At 43.3% G+C, this 20,546-nt stretch overlaps 1 protein-coding gene across 1 annotated transcript in view; it reads right to left on the reverse strand.

The window, feature by feature from the left end:
• drosha (drosha ribonuclease III) overlaps nt 1–20,546 on the reverse strand; it is an 85,385-nt gene that overhangs the window by 56,209 nt on the left and 8,630 nt on the right. Inside the window, exons 7-15 of the mRNA XM_034108601.1 lie at nt 20,157–20,237; nt 13,620–13,706; nt 13,265–13,351; nt 11,859–11,930; nt 11,460–11,541; nt 10,197–10,265; nt 8,927–9,096; nt 7,236–7,360; nt 3,994–4,093 (exon numbers count right to left, since the gene is read on the reverse strand). Coding sequence (XP_033964492.1) covers nt 3,994–4,093; nt 7,236–7,360; nt 8,927–9,096; nt 10,197–10,265; nt 11,460–11,541; nt 11,859–11,930; nt 13,265–13,351; nt 13,620–13,706; nt 20,157–20,237 — 873 coding nt within the window. The remainder of the gene's footprint in view (nt 1–3,993; nt 4,094–7,235; nt 7,361–8,926; nt 9,097–10,196; nt 10,266–11,459; nt 11,542–11,858; nt 11,931–13,264; nt 13,352–13,619; nt 13,707–20,156; nt 20,238–20,546) is intronic.

The following is a 20,546-nucleotide window of genomic DNA, read 5'->3' on the forward strand; positions in this document are numbered from 1 at the left end:
CAAGAGGGTCCTACAAATAACAGCCGAGATGGAAGATGTATTGACAGAGTGCACCTCCTAATGTGTGTGCACACTCACTCAGCTGAGAGGTATCGACTGTGCCCGAGTTAGCCGTGATCTGCCTAAAATGGAACGCCAGGAATTTTTGACTCGCAGAGGAAATAAGAACAACAAAGGCATGAATAAATAATGCCATCCTACTTTGAACTGCGCATCAAAGTGAACAAGCTCGCCCACGCGCAACACAAGCACGCGCAACCGCACACAGCACAATCTGTGTCCGTGGACAGCCACTGTATATGGAAAGCAGTTATCACGGTGAATGATATGTAAATGCTCTGTTATGCAAGGCTTTCTACAGGGTCATGGAATGGACAGAAGTACAACAAAAGTAAACAATTGCGCAGTGAGGGGAGGCGGAGAGACTAACTTTCTGCAGGGTCAGACAGACGGGGCACGGCTCGTTTGACTTTTATCATCACATCGTTCGGCGGAGCTAAGGAGTGTTTGTGTTTTGGATCAGGTGGAGGTCAAACACCAAAGACACTGTCTGAGATGCACTGCCAGCACAAGGCTGGAGCCATCTGTTGCATGTGTGCTTCCCTGCTTCCTTGTGCATTTGCATTTTGCCAAAGACAGACCTTAGTTAGACCTTTGAAAATATGGTGAATTACTAACTCTACTAATTACTAAGCTACTGTAATTCCCTTTTCAAAAAGCCTCAGAAAACTAGTTTGGATTCTTAAAAAACGCTTTGGCTACCTGTATGTTTTAGAATCGGTTTTAAAGTTGTTCCACTTGTTTATGAGGCTATAAATGACTTTGCTTCTCCCTAGATCGGAGATGTTCTCTCATTTTATGTTGAGGCACTCCACTGCTTTCTATTTGAAATGTCCCTTATGCGTCCCATAAAAGTGCCTTCTGATTTTATGCCCCTATACTTTGGAACTCACTGCCTCTGGATGGTAGAAAGGTTCTGTAAGCTCTCTATAGATCTTATGTCTGTTTGTTTTAAAGAGTAAATAAAGACCTACCTTCCTTTTAATGAGGCTTTACATTTGGAGTGATGTATGTAGCCTTATGTTATTACAATCATAAGGATAAAAGCTGTGAAAACAATATAAAGTACCGTACTTTTCGGACTATAAAGCGCACCTGCATATAACCCGCAGCAGCTAAATTGTCCGTCTGTCTTGCTCTCGTTCTGTCTCTCGGTTCCACTTTTACTTTGGCGCGCTACCTGTCTCACTCTTTTCCGGCCTCCAGCTTTTCCTGCTGGAGCCCGCCGCTTAAAGGTGGCGGGCGCGGACCGGTCATAGAGCCCATCGTGTTAAAGGTGGTTAATTTTACCTGTAAAATCTATAGATTTAGGAGGTTCCCTAGTGGCCGTTAGCTGTACAAACAAAATGGGGGGAAAAAGTCGCGGCTTATAGTCCGAAAAGTACGGTACACTTCCTTTATTACCATTTTGAGAAATTGGTAACCAGTTCCTTACTTTGTCATTTTTCAATAATTAATCTGATAACTGCACATTTTCTTAAGTCTATAAGGTGTCTAAAATATAATTTCAGTTTGGTAACCAAGAGCTAATTCCTAAGTTAATGTTGATCCCTGTCGTGTTAAGTTCTTGTGTGGCCCAGCTGAAGCCCAGTATTGATAGCAATGGAAAATGCGTGGAATGATTCGAAGATATCTTTTCAAAGATGCTCCTCATACAGCTCAACTGAGCTTAGCCAAATCTGTAAGGCAGAATCAGAGAAAATCCCCAAATCCACATATGCCGAGCTGAGAGAGAGGACTCAATGCTGAAGTCACTGCCAAAGAAGTGACGGCCGGCGCTGAATACTTATTCAAATTAGAGATTTGAGATAGTAAAAGTGCCATTCATTTTCAATACAGTCACACAAATGTTTTACGACGCGTGTTCTGCTTGTCGTTATATTGTAAAGACTGTCAACCAAGTAGAATCCAAGCACAACAAAAAATATTAAAAAATGTGAATACAATCTTAAAAGGATTGTTTTCTGAAGACAATATCAATCCGCATGTTTGAAACCCAGTCATGCGTTTGGCTGAGTTTCTTAGCACAAAATCCATCTGGGCAACACACACAATCTGCATGCCTCTTAACGCCACACCCCCTCTGCCCACACACACACAACGCTCCACGCTCTCAGCATGGGGTTTGGAAACGGGTGCCCGCTCCCTGGTGTGAAGGCCAGTTCTAGCCAACTCGCACCCCCTCTCTGGAGCTGTGTGTTGTCCACACTGAGCGCACAGGCACCGCAGAGCCGGTTGGAGCAGCACCGCCGTGTAGCGAACACCTCTGACAGGGTGATTCTTAATGGTGGAAAACGCCTTTTCAGAAGACCATTTACAGAGGAAGCTTGAGTGTTCCCTGGGGCGTTAAATAAGTAGCGATGCCACACTTCCACTGCAACGAGGACACACTGACATGGCTAATGCTTTGTGGTGGAGTCTGACGGGCTCGGGGTGTGTGTGTGTGTGTGTGTGTGTGTGTGTGTGTGTGTGTGTGTGTGTGTGTGTGTGTGTGTGTGTGTGTGTGTGTGTGTGTGTGTGTGTGTGTGTGTGTGTGTGTGTGTTTGGGATACGCTAATTGCTCCGGTGCAGGTTGACAGCAGGATTGTCAGGGCTTGTTAGCCACAGGGCTTTTGCCGAGGTACCTGGGAAACAAGCTGATTGAGCTCTGAGTTCTTCCTCATTATTGGTTCAGAGTGTATCAAAGCAAGAGGAGCACTTAGAGCTTTCGATAGTGATAAAGCAGTTGAGAAGTTACAGAGGTAACTACCAGAGAGATATGACGGCACAAAGAGCTTGTCCTCGCAGCTACGTGTGGGCCACACACACCCCTGCGCACTGAGACTCCCTGTGGCTACATGGTCATTACCTCACCAAACCTCATTCTCGGTCCCTGGGGGGGGGGGGGGGGGTTTGACCTTAACACTCAACTCAAGAGAGCAGGTATAGCAGTTTTACTCTGAGCTGCACATTCGTCTAAATTATGCATTATTAAAAAGTAAGAAAAAGACAAAAGTCAAGGGGGAATATTAATACCTAAAATAAAATCGGGAAAAAATAGGGCCTCCAGCCAGTTCACGTTCAAATATAATTATTATTGGCTTTAATTCCTTTTGTACGGATGACGATTAGGGCCACGTATATTTCCTCTTTGGGTTTTTTCAGAATTCTGACTTCATCTCAGAACAAAATCAATTTTGATCAGATCTAAAATATATATATATAATTCTCATGTGGCCCGATCCTCTTCCGTACAGACGTAATTATAGCCAATAATAATTATATTTAAACAGGATAGAGATGAAAATGTAAGGACATAAAACCAGCAATTAAGAATGAACGGTTTGTAAATAATAAAGGGGAGATTGTTTCTCGTATCTGTAGAGGCTTGACAATTTGACTGATAAATGTTACATTTTATAACTATCAGAAATACAGTTTCCAACATCAAATAACATGTATTTGTATGTACATGGCATTAATGTGCAAATTAATGTTTTCAAGGTAAAGCCCTGGATGCCATATTTAAATATTCCTCTGTCGTGCCATATCCTTTAATGTTTGAATGCAAGGCAGCGTTTTCTACAGAAAAAAACAACAAAACCAGAAGAACAATGTTGCCTTTGTAAGTCACTTTTATTTAGTGAAACGGCATCCTTGTTTCTTCCAGGCAATAATTCCGATTAGCAGCGGCGAGTTCCAGATAAGCTGCATTTGAATTGGAGTGCACAGTGGGAACAAAAGCAATAGTTTTGCTCTTGTTTCTGCAGAGAGTGCAAATGCTCCGGCGTAGCCTTTCATATCTGCGGGAAATGAGCTCCCAAAACATTTAAATTGAAAGCGTATTGCACCGCATCCACATATCAAGAGCAGGCCACTTGACAATGGAAAATATGTGAGCGAGACAAAAGAAAAAAGGGAAATAATATCTTCTTTTTCTTTCTTTCAACCCACCTCTCTCTGCGTCAGCTTCTGCTTGTCGATCTGCTTGACCTTGGGGCTGTTGGCCAGCAGGTGGCGTAGTTTGACGTAGCTCTTCCACAGCTTCTGGTACCTGACAGAGAGCAGAGAGGGAGGCGTCAGGCTCGCAGGAGTCCATCTCCCCCTCATTCTCACAACACATCAATATTTCATCTGCAGCTTGCCCGACATTAAACATAATTTAACAGTTGCCTGCGGCCGGTATTGCAATTGCTGCTTTTTTGTGTGTAGGAAATGGACAGAGAAGAGTCTGTGTTTCAAATGTGCACTGTTTGAACTGCAAGGAGAGGACCACGCACAAAGACAGACTAATGAAATGCTCTTCACCTTATTTTATTTTCTCTCGTAAAAACCTGTAAGTCATGAAACATACGAGTGGCCCCGACGCGTCTCGTAACCTCCTAATTCTCATTTTCTATAAAAACCCCATTGTCTTTGCCCTCATTTGCATCTGAAAGGACCCAGGGAGTTATCGGCAAGGTGACATGTAGCCATCATACTAACCACCTAACCCCCCCCCTTCCCTCTCTTTTCAATCAGACCTCCTGATTGATGCACTGAGGGTCGAGTATGACCGTTCTGCTCCCATTCAGGAGACTTTCTCCTCATTTACCCAGAGTTATTCAATTATGATTGGTGGGATGGAGGGGTGAGGTGCCAGGGATTTGGGGGATAGGATGGTGCCTTGACAGAGAGAAAGGCATAGACAGGAGAGAGAGGGAAGGGAGCAAGCAAAGGAGGGAAGTGGGGGTGTACCGTGGAATAGAAGAATTATAGAGCTTTAATGGTGGAGACTTCATTAGAGACTGAGACGAGGGAATGAGACGGCTTTACCGCCCCGATTATCAGCTCACCACCACCTCCGCACGGGCGAGAGACAGAGGGGAAGTGAGACAGAGAGAGGGAGAGAGACAGAGAGAGGGAGAGAGACAGAGAGAGAGAGAGGGAGAGAGAGAGAGGGAGAGAGGGAGGGAGAGAGAGAGAGAGAGAGAGAGAGAGAGAGAGAGAGAGAGAGAGAGAGAGAGAGAGAGAGAGAGGGAGAGAGAGAGAGACAGAGAAAGAGAGTCTCCCCAGCCTGGGAGGCCCCCTCGTCCCAAATCCGCTCCAATGACCTTTCCGTAGATCTGCTGTGTGCTCTCAGGGTAGCTGCGCCGCCGCTCTCTGCACATGCTTGCATTAGCATATGCTGCTTCTTCCTTTTCTGCCCCCCCCCCACTTCCCTGATCCTCTGTTCTGTGTCCTATCTCGAGTCCTTTTCAGGAATGGTATCTGTAGCACGGCAGGCGTCATCTATCCGCTGGCTTTTAAGCGCTTTAACACAGGTATCTGGTACGTGAACGCGCAGACATTTCTCTACTTAAACAAGCCCTGACTTTTGCAGACAGAACAAATCTAAATCGATATTTGGCCTCTGATGGACAAGAAAGGTGAAGAAAAAGAAATAACTTAAAACTACACATACATTTTTAAATAGTTTTGAAGTATGTATGGCCGTTTGGACGCTCATCACCTGTTTTTGCTAGACTTTCGTGAGAAATACACAAACGATGTTCTGACTCTTGTTGTTCGCTACTCAAAAAGGTGACGAGCAGAATGAAGTGCGAAAGTTTGGAACGGTCCATTCGTTTACGCACAGCAGAGAAACCCAGAAGATAATTTAGTTTTCCTCCTGAAGTGGACTCACGCAGTTGTTTTCTACTCCTGAAGTGTGTACAATCATGAGGGAAATAGAGAACAACCATTTTGAAAATCACATAAATATAACTTTAACAAGCTACTAGAGTTTAAGACGAGGAAAAACATTGCACAGCACTCAGGAAATTAACTACTTCACTGTCTGCAGAGTGCCGATGCGGGAACAAAATAAGTATGTTAATTATGTGCTCAACTTCATGGCTGAGAGAGGAGAGACCCTGCCACTCTGAAGGAATATGTGTTTTCATGTGAGGGAAAGTAGAACCTGTGTTATGGTGCGTGTTACAGGAATGTAGCGTGCCATTCCTTTAACAGAAAGAGACTTATTCAATTAGGCTGACATATCAAACTGACATTGCCTTCGTTTCCTTTTCCCTCCATGTTTCTCTCTTCCCTCTCTTGCTGGAGTTGTCTGTCCTGTTCTTTACATTGCCTGACCTCCGACCTGTCATCAGCCTTGCCTCAGCTGTCATGATGGAGCTGGAGATGCTCGAGTAGCGGCCAGTGAGAAGGGGGGAGGAAGACAACACAGCTCCGTCAGTCTCCCGAGTTAATATATGCTTCTGCTGCGGCCCAGAGCTTCCTCTCTGTGCCGCCGCCGCCGCCGCAATCAACACCGACTCCTGCCCTCGCTGCACGCATCATTAGCAGTTGTAGGAAATCCTTTTCCACTGGTCGCTTACTACTCGTTTCTGCATCAGCTAATGATGTCCCAGACCGTCCATACATTTGTCGTCGCCTGCCGGCTTTGAGAAGTTTGACATGGCAGCAGGGTGCACAGGGATGAGTGAGCTCGGTGGACACGCAGCTAAAATGCAAGCGGCGGGGGAGAGCGGACATTAGTCGCAAACAAGTTCTGCCTAAATGGATTTCCTAACGACCAGCCTCTTGTTCGTGTCTTCATCAGCTCCTCGTCCTGATTGACACTGAACATCCGAGTTGAAAAAGAAAAGACACAGGTTTAAATTTAGACTGAGAGCCGGCAGACCGAGTTGTGTTCAGACTTTTGATAGGCGCTTGACGCGTTGTTGCCGCCGCATCGTCTCTGAACACCTCGGGGACCGCGGCTCATAATGATCTAATACACTGCTTGTGTTAATTATGCAGCAACAAAGTACAGTATTCCCTGCTGCAGCCCTGCGGCGTGTGGCATTACTATTCACCAGACGGCGGCTCCCACGGCGGAGCCACCCAGCGGATGCCCGGGACCCGTGACGGCGCATGTGAAAATGTCACGCCACTCGTTTTGCTCGTCCTTCTGCTCCCTGTATTTCCATCTATCCATCTCCCCTCCTCTTCGACATGCGACACTCTTGACGTGCGTCACGAGATATTACCTTACAGTGTCCGGGGAGAACGACAGTGAATACGAGGCAGAGGGAAGGAGAGAGATGATACGCAGCAGGTGGGAGATCTGCATTCATCTAGGGGGGTGTGTGTGTGTGTGTGTGTGTGTGTGTGTGTGTGTGTGTGTGTGTGTGTGTGTGTGTGTGTGTGTGTGTGTGTGTGTGTGTTCTTACTGAGGGTCCCCGGCGTAGCTGAGCTGAGCAGGCCGGATCCCAAAATGCACGATGACGGGGAAGGTGATGACGTCCGGGTTGAACTGCTCCCTGTCCAGTTGGTCGATGCGCACCGAGCTCGGTTTCTAATCAGAAACAAATCAGAACCAACATGTGAATATAGCTACAAGGCAGCCATCAGTTAATTATAAGAAGCTGAAACAGGACATAACAAATATTCCATGCCCCACGGGTCGTATATCACAGGAGAGCAATGAGACGAGGCCTGGATCCTGCTCGTAGCTGTGGTAAAGTGACGTCAGGGGTGGCGAGCCAACTTCACATATCAGGGAAGACATTGACAAGCAACATGTCCTCAGCTGGCTCCCAATTCACAGTTAGCCTGTCAGGCGTTTTGCGAGATCGGAGGACGGGGGTTGTAGCATAAGGCGCGATGAGCTGTGCGACAGATGGCTCGAGGCGCGGCTCACCTTGACATTAGCGCAGACTCGTCACGCGGCACGCATACAAACTTTGATATGAGAGCAAGAGGTCGCCAGCCATCTTTGATTTGGCTTTTAGAAAGACTTCACCAGGTTTGATTGGCTTTGATGGAAGGGCTTGATGATTGCCCGGGTAATACACAGTACATCCTCACTTATATATCGAGGCCAAAGAGCATTGGTGATTCTTTAGTAATAATACACTAAAGCTGTTTGAAGGTCGATGACATTGGGCTCATTTAAAGAAATGATTACTTGTCGCTTTGACATTAAAGTTGGGGAGAGTGTGTGAACATGTATAGAGTTGGGTCACCGAGCTCGGAAATTGCATTCTATTGATTGTAAAGCACCAACTGTGGTGTTGTTTATATTGTTATTCTGAACTTTCAAGCAGAATAACCTCGACACCTTTGAGGTTTATGATTATTATGAGATGGAAGAATGTCTGTAGAAGAAAAGTCCGTTTAAGATAAAAATGTAGGCTTAAAAACATCTCTCTGACATTACTGACTGAACAAATAAATGTTTTTAAGAGGCTATTATGGTTTTCAGGGGTTGCCTTTTCCTGTAGTGTGTGGGTGTGTGTGCATGGCTGAACATCCAAAGCTCCTTCCAGTTTCTCTAACCATAAAATGGACAATCAAAAAGGGCTATTTAAACAATCTAGGCAAGATGGCCACTGATGACCAAAGTTATTTTTCCACCACATAAGGCAAGTCTCTATATGTGACCTTTTTAAACGACTTTGTTTGACTGACTAATCTTCAACATTAGTCTGGGGATGGAAGACTATTATCCTCCCATCTATCTGGAAACCCGACGGCAACAATTCAGTCCTGCCAGGAAGAGCAGTTGACTCAATAACTCACCCACGCCAAAGGTTATACAATCATATCCACTGTTCATATGCAACGCTTTAGCTAGCAATGACATCTCCACCTTTTCCCCAGACACAATTACTGCACATCCTTTAAAAATATGGGCCTGACAAGAAGGTTAACCAACTTCATCGTGACATAAAACCATGGCCCGAATAATGTTGGTGACAGCAAACGCCCTTGGGGGGGGATAATAGGTGGGGTTGCTCATGTCACAGGCAAACAGGAACAGCCTTAGTCCTGCAGTGTCGGGGTTGGGGGGGGGCGACGATTGCCCTTGAAAGAGCAGACAAGGCAACCTCCTGTCGTAACAGTGGGGCCGGGGCCTCACCATGCCGGGGTTGGTGACGATCATGCCCTTGCACTCCTCCGCATATTTCTGCCACGCCAGCTCCTCCCACTGCAGCATGTCTGCAATCTCCTCCTCGGGGACCAGAGGCTTGCTGCTGCGGAGCAGGTAGAGCAGCACCTGATGCATGGACAGCACCTCCTTCCCTCCATCTGAAATCATTTAGAAGCAGTCAGAGGAATACATTCATGAAGCATAAACACCACCAACAAGGTATGCAGATCACCAGAGATTCCAAGTTAATTAAAAAAAAGGGCAGCAATCTTAGAGCTTGTGGAAGTACACATTATTTGGTTTCATAGGGTTCCACGCACTGCCTTCTTTCGCTGGCTCAAGTCTGATGTTAGGAGAACATCTTTGTTTTTATACAAGCATCTCACCCAGCCTCACCTCTGCCAACTCTCGAGTTTGCGAGCCAAGATTACATACTGTGAAAAATGTCCCCGTGCATCGCAATTGCATAGTTCAGGAAATGCACAGGTAAACAGAGGCTCTGATGCGAGGTCGGGAGTCATACAATACATGAAGGAACATAATGTGACACGGGGAGAGAATAGCAAAACGCTATGGCAGAAAGAAATGAGCACAACTGCATGGGGAGAGACAGCCAGGCGCAAGCATGCAATCTCGCGGGTCAAATGGAGTGAGTTTAATCGATACTCATGCAAAATTGATTGACCTGCATTTACGAGCATTTGCAGACAGCCAACATGCAGACGGCCTCTCCCTCCTGCATTAAGGAAAAACAAATGTATACCCACACTCAATGCAACTTTCAAACACAGCATCGTCATGCTCTCACTGCAACTCCTCTCACGCTCTCTCCTTACAGATCAATTCAGAAACATTGGACGGGGGGGGGCTTTGGTAAAAAGAGGCAGATAAGTGTTTCGAGCGGACTAAATCGGGGGAGCTGGGAGAGAATTAGTTTTGTGATGGAAAGGAGGTAGGTTGCACGGCTGTCATAACAAACACTGTTGAGATATCATAGAGCGCCAGCACCATCATGTGTATCGCAGATGAACACCATGCAGCTTCGCAGCAGCGCCGCGCGGCAGGTCCAGACCACGGATCAGATATCATCGGCGGCACATGCAGAAGGGTTGGGGGGGGGGGGGGGGGGGGAGCATTACTGGACACTCTTTTTGTTTTCTGAAGCACGTTTTGATTCGATCCGCCACTGGCCACCAGAGGGAGGCAGACTTACAGAGGTGAGTGGTACAGGTCTGTGGTAGGTCGTTGAGAGCCTCACCTGGTAGGAACCGGACAAAGCGGGGCATGAAATGGAACCGTTGGCATCCAGCAACCTCAAAGTCCGGACCTGGAGGAGAGAGCAGAGTCTTTTTTATAGTTTCTTTTTTTTATTTAAATATTTAAGTTAATTGTCAAATTATAAATCACCACATTGTTGCTAAAAGCATCATAATTATAAACCAGAATTCAACATCAATGCACTTTCTTAATCTCAAATGTTATGCGACTGTAAAATAAAAGGGCCTTTACTTGAAATGTGATTATGGTTGATAGTCGAGGTCATATTCATATTAGTATTGGAGCTGCAAATTGTATGCGATTAGTTTTAATCAACAATTGAAGCAATCTGCACGTATTTTGCTTCTCTTTGCAAATGGAATAAGATAAGATAGTACTTTATTGATCCCAATTTGGGAAGTGTGTGTTGCAGCAGCATCAAAGACCTGGCAGTGTTAAGAATGTTAAGTATCTTGTCCAAGGACACTCCAACAAGCTAATGATCTTCCTATTGTTGCGGTCCTGCCTTGGGTCTCGTCATGCTGATTCCCTGATGGCTTCCACAGGATTGTAGCAGACATCCTCGTGTATTCATCTTCTTGTTACAGACACGTGCATTTCCTAACATTCGGTCTATATGCTGTCAAATGTATTATCTCTTCCATTTACACACGGCATCTATTGCACGTCTGTCCGTCCTGGGAGAGGGACCCCTCCTCTGTTGCTCTCCCTGAGGTTTCTCCCATGTTCCCTTTAAACTGTGGGTTTTCTCTGGAAGTGTTTCCTTGTACGATGTGAGGGTCTAAGGACAGAGGGTCTAAGGATAGAGGGTGTCGTTTTTCTCATACTGATATTCTGAACAATCTGTGCTGTTGTATTTGCTGTAAAGTGTCTCTACTGTAGGCTATTTTTATTATATGTAGCACTTTGGCTCAACCAAAAATCGTTTATAAATGTGCTATATAAATAAAACTTGATTTGATTTGATTGTGTCCTGATGCCTTTTAGTAAATTGTTTGGTGTTTGTCCATACAGTGTTAACCAGACGTTTCTGAAATGTTCCTTATTTCCTATATTGAAAATAGTTCACCAAAGTTGCAAGTGTGTCTTATTCCCGAGAGGAGTAGTTCTTTCTGTTGTTTGTTTTTATTCACTGTACCCTGACCCTTTATCTTATCATGGGAATTAACCAAAATGTGACCTCAGTATACCCTCACACTCTTATTTTCCTGCAAACGTTCAAATCCCTTTTTGGGAATCTTACCCGTCAGGTTCCAGTCGTACAGCTCGAGGACGTCCTGGAACAAGTAGGAGGCAAACAGCTCCAGGCCTCGCACGCAGTAGTTCTGGCCACAGGGGAAGGAAGGCAGTGTTATGTGGGCCCGCAGTCGAAGCAAAAAAAAGCATACTGCCATAAAGAGTATTAATGTAGAGATGACTGATAAGTAAATCCAGTTCTTTAACTTGATCACATAAGCCAGCGTATTGATGTAATCAACCCCGGCAGGTTTAAAATAATCTCTTCTCCCTCATCCCGGAGGATTAGCAGCTTGGCTCAGGTGTGAGGGTTACGTGTGGCTCCGCTGTGCTCAGACTCAGCCGTTTGAGATGGAAACAAAAAGGGTTGAGAAAGAGCCGCGAGATAAAGCGGGGTTTTACTGACCTCCGGTGTCATCTCCTCTATGAAGTGAATGGTGTAATCTATGTTGAAGCGGATCACACGGCACAATGGGATCTGTAATGATGAAAGGGACAGAGGACGTGAAGAAGAAAGGACGGGCCCGCTCATTAACATGGCTTTGGACAGAGGTTACAGCTTTAAGGAAACTCATTAAAACCTCATCCCTGCCACCGAGCTCAGCTGAAATGACAGTCACAACCATAAGAATTAGTGTTTAGAAACCAGGCTGTGAACACGCACAAGTTCAGTCAATTTAAAAACCAAGAATCACATGCCTCCACGCAGATCAGCGGGCACCCGACTCTTGAAAATGAAGTAACTGAAATCTCTCTAAATGGATAAGCCTGCTCCTCTGTGTTTAATCTCCCTAGCTACACAGCCTTTGTTGTCAGTGGGGTCCATTTTAAGAGATTAACCTGGGAGCCACATTCATTCTCGCCCATCCCGGCGGCTAACTAGCGGGGGGCTAATATCAGCACGCTCCGAGGTCCCTAATCCCCACGCTGCCACGAAGCGTTTACCCCAGCTTTTAACAAGGGCCGCTTAAATTATCCAGTTCAAATCATGCCTAATCCTCAGGGCTCTTTACAAGCTAGACGGATATTGACCAAGTGTTTTATTATTCAAACGTGCAGGGGTAGTACACGCGCGCAGACAGTGACGGACACAGGCGCGCGTGTTTATCTAAGGGAGAGATATTGAACACACTTTCAAGAAATAGGGTCCCCTCTCGATTTCTCCCTTCCTTTAAAGTCCCTCCTTAGAATCAAAGTCAGGCGTAGAGCTCAAGTGTCTAACGGAAGAGAGGCTTCTTTTAAGTCACGACCCCTCTAATGTCAGAGGACTCTGAGACAAGGTCAGCGCAGTGAGAGAGGAGCTCCGTGTCCGGGCCACAAAGAAGTCCACCCAGAGCCAAAAGCCGATTTCAAGTTATTCTTGAAGGGAGTGGAGCTAAAAGAGGAGGGGGTTTCTCACTCAAATGCTGACCTAACCTGCCTTAAACTGAGAGTTCACCCCATCATCTCAATATAGAGTTTCTTTTTAGTAATGTATATCAATTGCTTTGGATGTAACTGTCGATTGTTGCAGATTTTAGCCTTACATATGTTTGGTGTATCTCCAATATAATGGAACTAGATTATAAAAAAACAGAACATTTTGCAAGTGCTTCATATTCATGATTACAATAGAGAAAACAGTATTTGGACTCCATCTATTTCTATATATCCAGCTAGTTGCTCAAAGTGCCAAAAATATACTCGCAAAGCTCCAGAGCAATGTGTCTTTCCAGATATAATGGAATCATTCTACTGTACACTGATGAATCTGTTGTAGTGTAACATTATTTGCTTAATGCCTGCACCATGCACAAATTAAAGACAGCTTACGTTAGTGAGAGGTGTGTGAGAGTAAACGGAGAAGCCTTCGAACAGATACTCGTGGTCATCGTACTCGATCACTGTCGGCCTGTCAGTCTGAAGCAGAAAACAGTAAACAGTGAGACCACTCAAACACAGAGCAGCTTATGTAGAGTGAATATATACACTGCTTTGACACTGAATGAAAATGTATTAAACCTAATACACAATCATAACACTGCGATAAAATAGAAGCTAAAGTATGCGGAAAAATACTGTGGGGAAATCATGATTGAAAGGAAGAAAATTCACATTTTATCATATAATGTTGTTCCCTCAAGAAACTTCTGGTCTCACTTTTAGGGTCTTGACAAAATAGACTTACCAGGAAGTTGGTGGGAGGAGACACGGTGATCCTGTAGTGGAACAGTTTCCCAGAGTTGTTGTTCATTGGACGACAATGTTTCACTTGCTGAAAAAGACACACCAGAAACTGACGTTAAGTTATAGTCTTTAGCAGCACAACGCAAAGAACAAGAAAAGGGCCAGATACACATCTAATAGATACAAATTATGTTTGGAGAAAATAAACAGATTTTGGTCACATATCCCAGAATTTGTAACACCCCAAACGTACAAGCCGTATTTTTTATGACTATCCCTAAAGAAACGTCGATTAGTAGTCAAAGAACTTCACTTAATTACCCAGTTAATGTTAACAAATAATAACCAGGGTTCATACACTTTTTCACCAATGATTTTCAATGACTTTTCCATAACTTCTCAATGACCTTTACCTCATTTTCCATGCCCAAACAAAGATTACCACTGAAAATGGTTTATTTGAACATGTAACAGGAAAATCAGGTCTGCATATGAAACATGTTGTGCCTATCTAAAACAAATCCAATAGTAGGCTTACTAGGTTCTACACGCTAAAGCAACTGTAGTCAGGGATGCAAACTCATCAGGTATGAAAAAGGTGACAAGGATCCGAGCCCCCGACCCCACGGAATATCGGCTTTAAAATAAGGAATAACAGATGATGTTAGCCGTCAGAACAACTAAAGCAGCAGGTAATAACAGAAACGCCAAAGAGTCACATCTAATAGAAATATATAAAAGCATTTATTTTAATTGTGTAGCAGTCAGTTTATAATTCTGGCAGCACTGTTGAGCATTTTGAAAATGTATTTTCATGCCTCTGTGCAAGGCTTAGTCTTTCTATCTGTATAGCCACTGGTGTAACTAAGTTCATAAACTCAACAAGTACTATACAGGGGTACAGTTTTGAGATATTTGTACTTTATTAAGTATTTTAATGTTTTGCTACTTTGTACTTCTACTCCATTACAGTTCAGAGGTACATGGTGTACTTCTACTCACTACAGTTCAGAGGTACATGGTGTACTTCGACTCCACTACAGTTCAGAGGTACATGGTGTACTTCGACTCCACTACAGTTCAGAGGTACATGGTGTACTTCTACTCACTACAGTTCAGAGGTACATGGTGTACTTCTACTCCACTACAGTTCAGAGGTACATGGTGTACTTCTACTCACTACAGTTCAGAGGTACATGGTGTACATCTACTCACTACAGTTCAGAGGTACATGGTGTACTTCGACTCCACTACAGTTCAGCGGTACATGGTGTACTTCTACTCACTACAGTTCAGAGGTACATGGTGTACTTCGACTCCACTACAGTTCAGAGGTACATGGTGTACTTCGACTCCACTACAGTTCAGAGGTACATGGTGTACTTCGACTCCACTACAGTTCAGAGGTACATGGTGTACTTCTACTCTCTACAGTTCAGAGGTACATGGTGTACTTCGACTCCACTACAGTTCAGAGGTACATGGTGTACTTCTCCTCCACTACATGTATTTAATACCTTTAGTTACTTCACAGATGTGGATGAATGATGTGAAATATAATCAAGTGTTAAATCAGACTTTAGTTCCACCTGGAGTAAATCCACAAGCTCCCCTGCAGTATACAAAGTCATTCAGACTAGCTGCACCTTCACCAGCTTTGAGAACACTTTCATGATCAATCATTATAAAACATATCATATATATTATTCTGAAATGGACCAATCTGCACAACGACTACTATTTTGATGAGAATACTTTTCTACTTTTTGAATGCAGGACTTTTACTGAAACAGAGTATTCCTACACTCTGGTACTTCTACTTTTAATCAAGTATAAGATCTGAGTAGCCTACTTCTACTAAAGTACACGATCTGAGTACTTCTACTTTTAATCAAGTACAAGATCTATACTTATACCACCTCTGTTTATAGCCTATGAAAAAAACTATTCGAAAATGAAGGCTAAAGCTAACGTTAGCAGATAGTGACAATGTATGCTAGCTGGCTAGCTAGCTCAACGATTCCTTAAATGATATTGCGATGTGAACTTTCCAGTTCACATCACGCTCTGCCGCTCTGCTCTGAACACCTGAACGGCCCGTTCGAACAGCTGTTCACCAGCGGTGCCAGGCAGGAAGACTCGAGCACACAGCTCGCACTTCATATATTAAAAAATAACACCATGCGCGTCATTATGGCACATAATAGCTCGCGACCGAAGATTATTTCAGCGATTAGATTAAATGTAAATTATATTTGACGCAACTTTAGTTACATTTCCATGACTTTTCCAAAACTTTGGGAAAAATATTGTGTTCCATAACTTTTCCAGGGCCTGGAATTTGCATTTTCCATGACTTTTCCAGGTTTTCAATGACCGTACGAACCCTGAATAACTGTGACGACCCCTCCCCCCTTCTGCCTGGCTGTGCTCCCTGCCGTGCTGTCCTCTGGCAGGTACTGGGAGTGTCGTCCTGTTTGTGCCCGCCCATCTAGAGGCGGAGCCACAAGAAGGTATAAAGGTTGCCCAGCTGCAAGGATCACTCTCTGATTCAGATCCTGGCATGCTGCAGCAACCTCAGCCTACAGCCTGTGCTAGGTTTGATGCACCCTCCAACATGCTACAACACCCTTCCACACACCCACACACTGCTCACACTACTGACAGTCTAATTCTTACATACATTATTCATCAGAGGTCTTCTATAACCTGTTAAATAAACATATATTTGGCATTTAACTCTGTGTGGCCTCCCTGTTTGTTCCAGCTTTTGGAAGGTTGTAACTAGTGGGGGCTCGTCCGGGATGGAAGGTTGTAACTTAACATATTTAATTAAAGTATGTTTCTAGCATTAAAACATCACAACAGACCAAATACTAATTGTGTTAACATAGATCTAACTCATATACAGTGGGGCAAAAAAGTATTTAGCCAGCCACCAATTGTGCAAGTTCTCCCACTTAAAAAGATGAGAGGCCTGTAATTTTCATCCTAGGTACACTTCAACTATGAGAGACAGAATGGGGGGAAATAATCCAGGAAATCACATTGTAGGATTGTTAATGAATTAATTGGTAAATTCCTCGGTAAAATAAGTATTTGGTCACCTACAAACAAACAAGATTTCTGGCTCTCACAGACCTGTAACTTCTTCTTTAAGAGCCTCCCCTGTCCTCCACTCGTTAACTGTATTAATGGCACCTGTTTGAACTCGTTATCAGTATAAAAGACACCTGTCCACAACCTCAAACAGTCACACTCCAAACTCCACTATGGCCAAGACCAAAGAGCTGTCAAAGGACACCAGAAACAAAATGGTAGACCTGCACCAGGCTGGGAAGACTGCATCTGCAATAGGTAAGCAGCTTGGTGTGAAGAAATCAACCGTGGGAGCAATTATTAGAAAATGTTAGACATACAAGACCACTGATAATCTCCCTCGATCTGGGGCTCCACGCAAGATCTCAACCCGTGGGGTCAAAATTATCACAAGAACGGTGAGCAAAAATCCCAGAACCACACGGGGGGACCTAGTCAATGACCTGCAGAGAGCTGGGACCAAAGTAACAAAGGCTACCATCAGTAACACACTACGCCGCCAGGGACTCAAATCCTGCAGTGCCAGACGTGTCCCCCTGCTTAAGCCAGTACATGTCCAGGCCAGGGTTTCCGCTAGGATTTTTCCTCGCCGGTCAAATGTCCGGGCAGAATTTATTTTACCGGACTAATTTGAAACTTACCGGTCATATTTCAATAATAATAAGAGTTGTGTAGCAGAGTTTCCGTTAGCATGTAATTATCGGACTATGAGCAGATATGCTTCAGTTTAAAACTCAGTTCACGGGGCTCATTTTTATATTGCTTCAGTTTATAATCGTAACAGATCGAAAAATTCAGATTCATTTTTCAATAAATGATTCCACAAACAACATAATTATTACATTCAAACAAACTACTTGTAGTAGATAACGTACATTATTCAAAAGTTTACATTACATTTGAATAATAACACGGGAGAAACGGATCCTCTCTTTTCCCCTCTCCCTCCCTCTCTCTCCTGACAGCCCGTCAGTTTCTCATGCAGCTCCTGCAGCTCGCTAAACAGAGGGCGGGGCTTCAGGTGATTATGCAGAGCTGCGTGCAGACTCAGCAGCTGATCTGATCTCTCTCTCTCTCGTCCGGTTACACTTCACTCGCGTTTATGTCCATATCGATCAGATCCAGCTCTCCTGATCGGCCTTTATAGAGAGCACCGATCAAACTATTAAGAGTGAATATCGGCTGATTATGACCGGCGGCCGATCGATCGGAGCCTCCCTAATTATTACCAGACATTTTGACAGGCAGGTTTTGAATTTACCGGTTTTTAATAAATTTTACCAGCTAAAAACCGGTAATTACCGGCTATCGGAAACCCTGGTCCAGGCCCGTCTGAAGTTTGCTAGAGAGCATTTAGATGATCCAGAAGAGGATTGGGAGAATGTCATATGATCAGATGAAACCAAAATAGAACTTTTTGGTAAAAACTCAACTAGACGTGTTTGGAGGAGAAAGAATGCTGAGTTGCATCCAAAGAACACCGTACCTACTGTGAAACATGGGAGTGGAAACATCATGCTTTGGAGCTGTTTTCTGCAAAGGGACCAGGACGACTGATCCGTGTAAAGGAAAGAATGAATGGGGCCACATCACTGCTCTAGAGGAGATCTGCATGGAGGAATGGCCAAAATACCAGCAACAGTGAAAACCTTGTGAAGACTAACAGAAATCGTTTGACCTCTGTCATTGCCAACAAAGGGTATATAACAAAGTATTGAGATTAACTTTTGTTATTGACCAAATACTTATTTTCCACCATAATTTGCAAATAAATTCTTTAAAAATCAGATGTGATTTTCTGGATTTTTCTTTCTCATTTTGTCTCTTATAGTTGAGGTATACCTAGGATGAAAATTACAGGCCTCTCATCTTTTTAAGTGGGAGAACTTGCACAATTGGTGGCTGACTAAATACTTTTTTGCCCCACTGTATATAAGTACAAATCATTGACATGCTCTTAATGAACACAGTCACATTTCCAATACACTGCATGAACCCATAAAAACAAATTAATTGACTAACGATGCCCCGGTCAGCCAAGTCCGTAACAAGTAATTAGTCAGCTAATGGACGAACAAGGGGGCGAGCTCTGTTCTTTTTTACACCCCACCACGTACTTTAAGTTATTAAATGACCTTCAAGCTACGCCTGTTAAAGTTGCCGGTGAAAATAAATCTGCTATATTGAACATTAACAAGCATTTCTCTGAAGGTTATGTTAATACCTCCATGAAAAATACTTCTAGACAAATAAAGGATAATGCATTTATTAAGTAAAAAAAAATATATATATCCACCTTAATGGAAGATACTACAGTTGATTAGGGAAACATTTGAACTGTTTTTATGCTCTACATCCACAGTAATAGAAAACAGTACACAACACTTGATTACTCATGTAAAATATGATGTTTTACAAGTTTGTGAAGTTGAATGGGAATTTATGGAAACATTGGATTGAACCTGGTTCAAAATTACTTCCCATTTGTCGAAGTATTGGAGAAGAAGTGTTTTTACAGAGAGAATTTTGTATATCTCTTTGCCTTATTACATAAGTCAGAAAATATTCTCGAAAATCTATTTTCGCCATGTTTTTTGCAATAAAAATGTTCTATAAATCAGGCTATGAATGATATATGAACAAAACCCTCCATAGAAACCTTCGGAATACAGATAGAAATTGGACTGGAAGGTTTGGTGGATGAAAGTTCTGCTAGATTGGAGATTTCTAGCTTTAAGTATAAGGAATGAAAACTCATTTTAGAAAACAAGCTTTAAAAAATATGTATTGCAAGATTCCTACATACATACTGTATAGCTTGACAATATAAGTGAATAGGGAAACACGTTGTGTCTATAAATCTTCCCTAGTTGATAACATACATAACTTTTCATGTCATTAAATAGGCAAAGTGTAGTCAAATACAATTCTTAATGTGTATTTTGTCATTTTATTTTTCCTGTGTCTTAAAGGAGTCCAAAATAGAAACGTGCATGTTTTAGCCTTAGTGTTTTGCTTTAAATGTAAAAAAAAAAGGCGTTATATCACACCTATGATAAATACAGGGAACATAAAATAGCTTTGACATTTGCAGTTGTTTTTTCTTTGCTTGAACGTGTTAGATTGTTCATTTGAAGTTGGGTCTATGTGGGAGTTTTGGTTCATAAACCGAGCAAAGCGAGAAATTTCAGCGGCTGGCAAATAAATCGATGAGCCATTGGTATAGATCAACTCCCCTGTCGAGTTCTCACACTGATGTACATGTAATATCATCATTTGGTTCTTTGGGATGATGAAATCCCACTTACTGTCCCTTTAAATGCAATGGAAAATGGTCAATGTACAGAGAATACATTTAAAATGACTAGAATAATGTCCTTGGCCCTCTGTGGCACCACTTCAAGGTTATGAAAGGGGATTTATTCACGGCGTGTCATACCTCCTCCCCCGGGTAGATGCTGTGGCGGATCCCTGTACGTCTGGCCTTGGCACTGCACTTACACAGGGGACCATCATTCATCTGGACAGGGAGAAAATACGTAAATCAGACACAAGCGCTCCGGCTACTTGCCATGTATAACAGCAGGTCTGCAGGTCACTGTCCAGCTCTAAACGTTTCACATTCATTTCTCCACTGGAGTTTAACATTAGCCTGTGTCATATATTGTGCAATTACCAACACCTAAACAACAGTTTGACATTCATTCTTTAAAAAGGGAGAACTAAATATTCAATTATCTTTTTTTATATACGATTTTGCTTCATGTGGCTGTACAATTTGAAAAAAGTTGGGATTATTATGACTCAAGAAAAGAAATATGATTATGGT

The sequence above is a fragment of the Pseudochaenichthys georgianus genome, chromosome 20 (assembly GCF_902827115.2).
Source record: "Pseudochaenichthys georgianus chromosome 20, fPseGeo1.2, whole genome shotgun sequence".
In the NCBI taxonomy this organism is placed as follows: Eukaryota; Metazoa; Chordata; class Actinopteri; order Perciformes; family Channichthyidae; genus Pseudochaenichthys; species Pseudochaenichthys georgianus.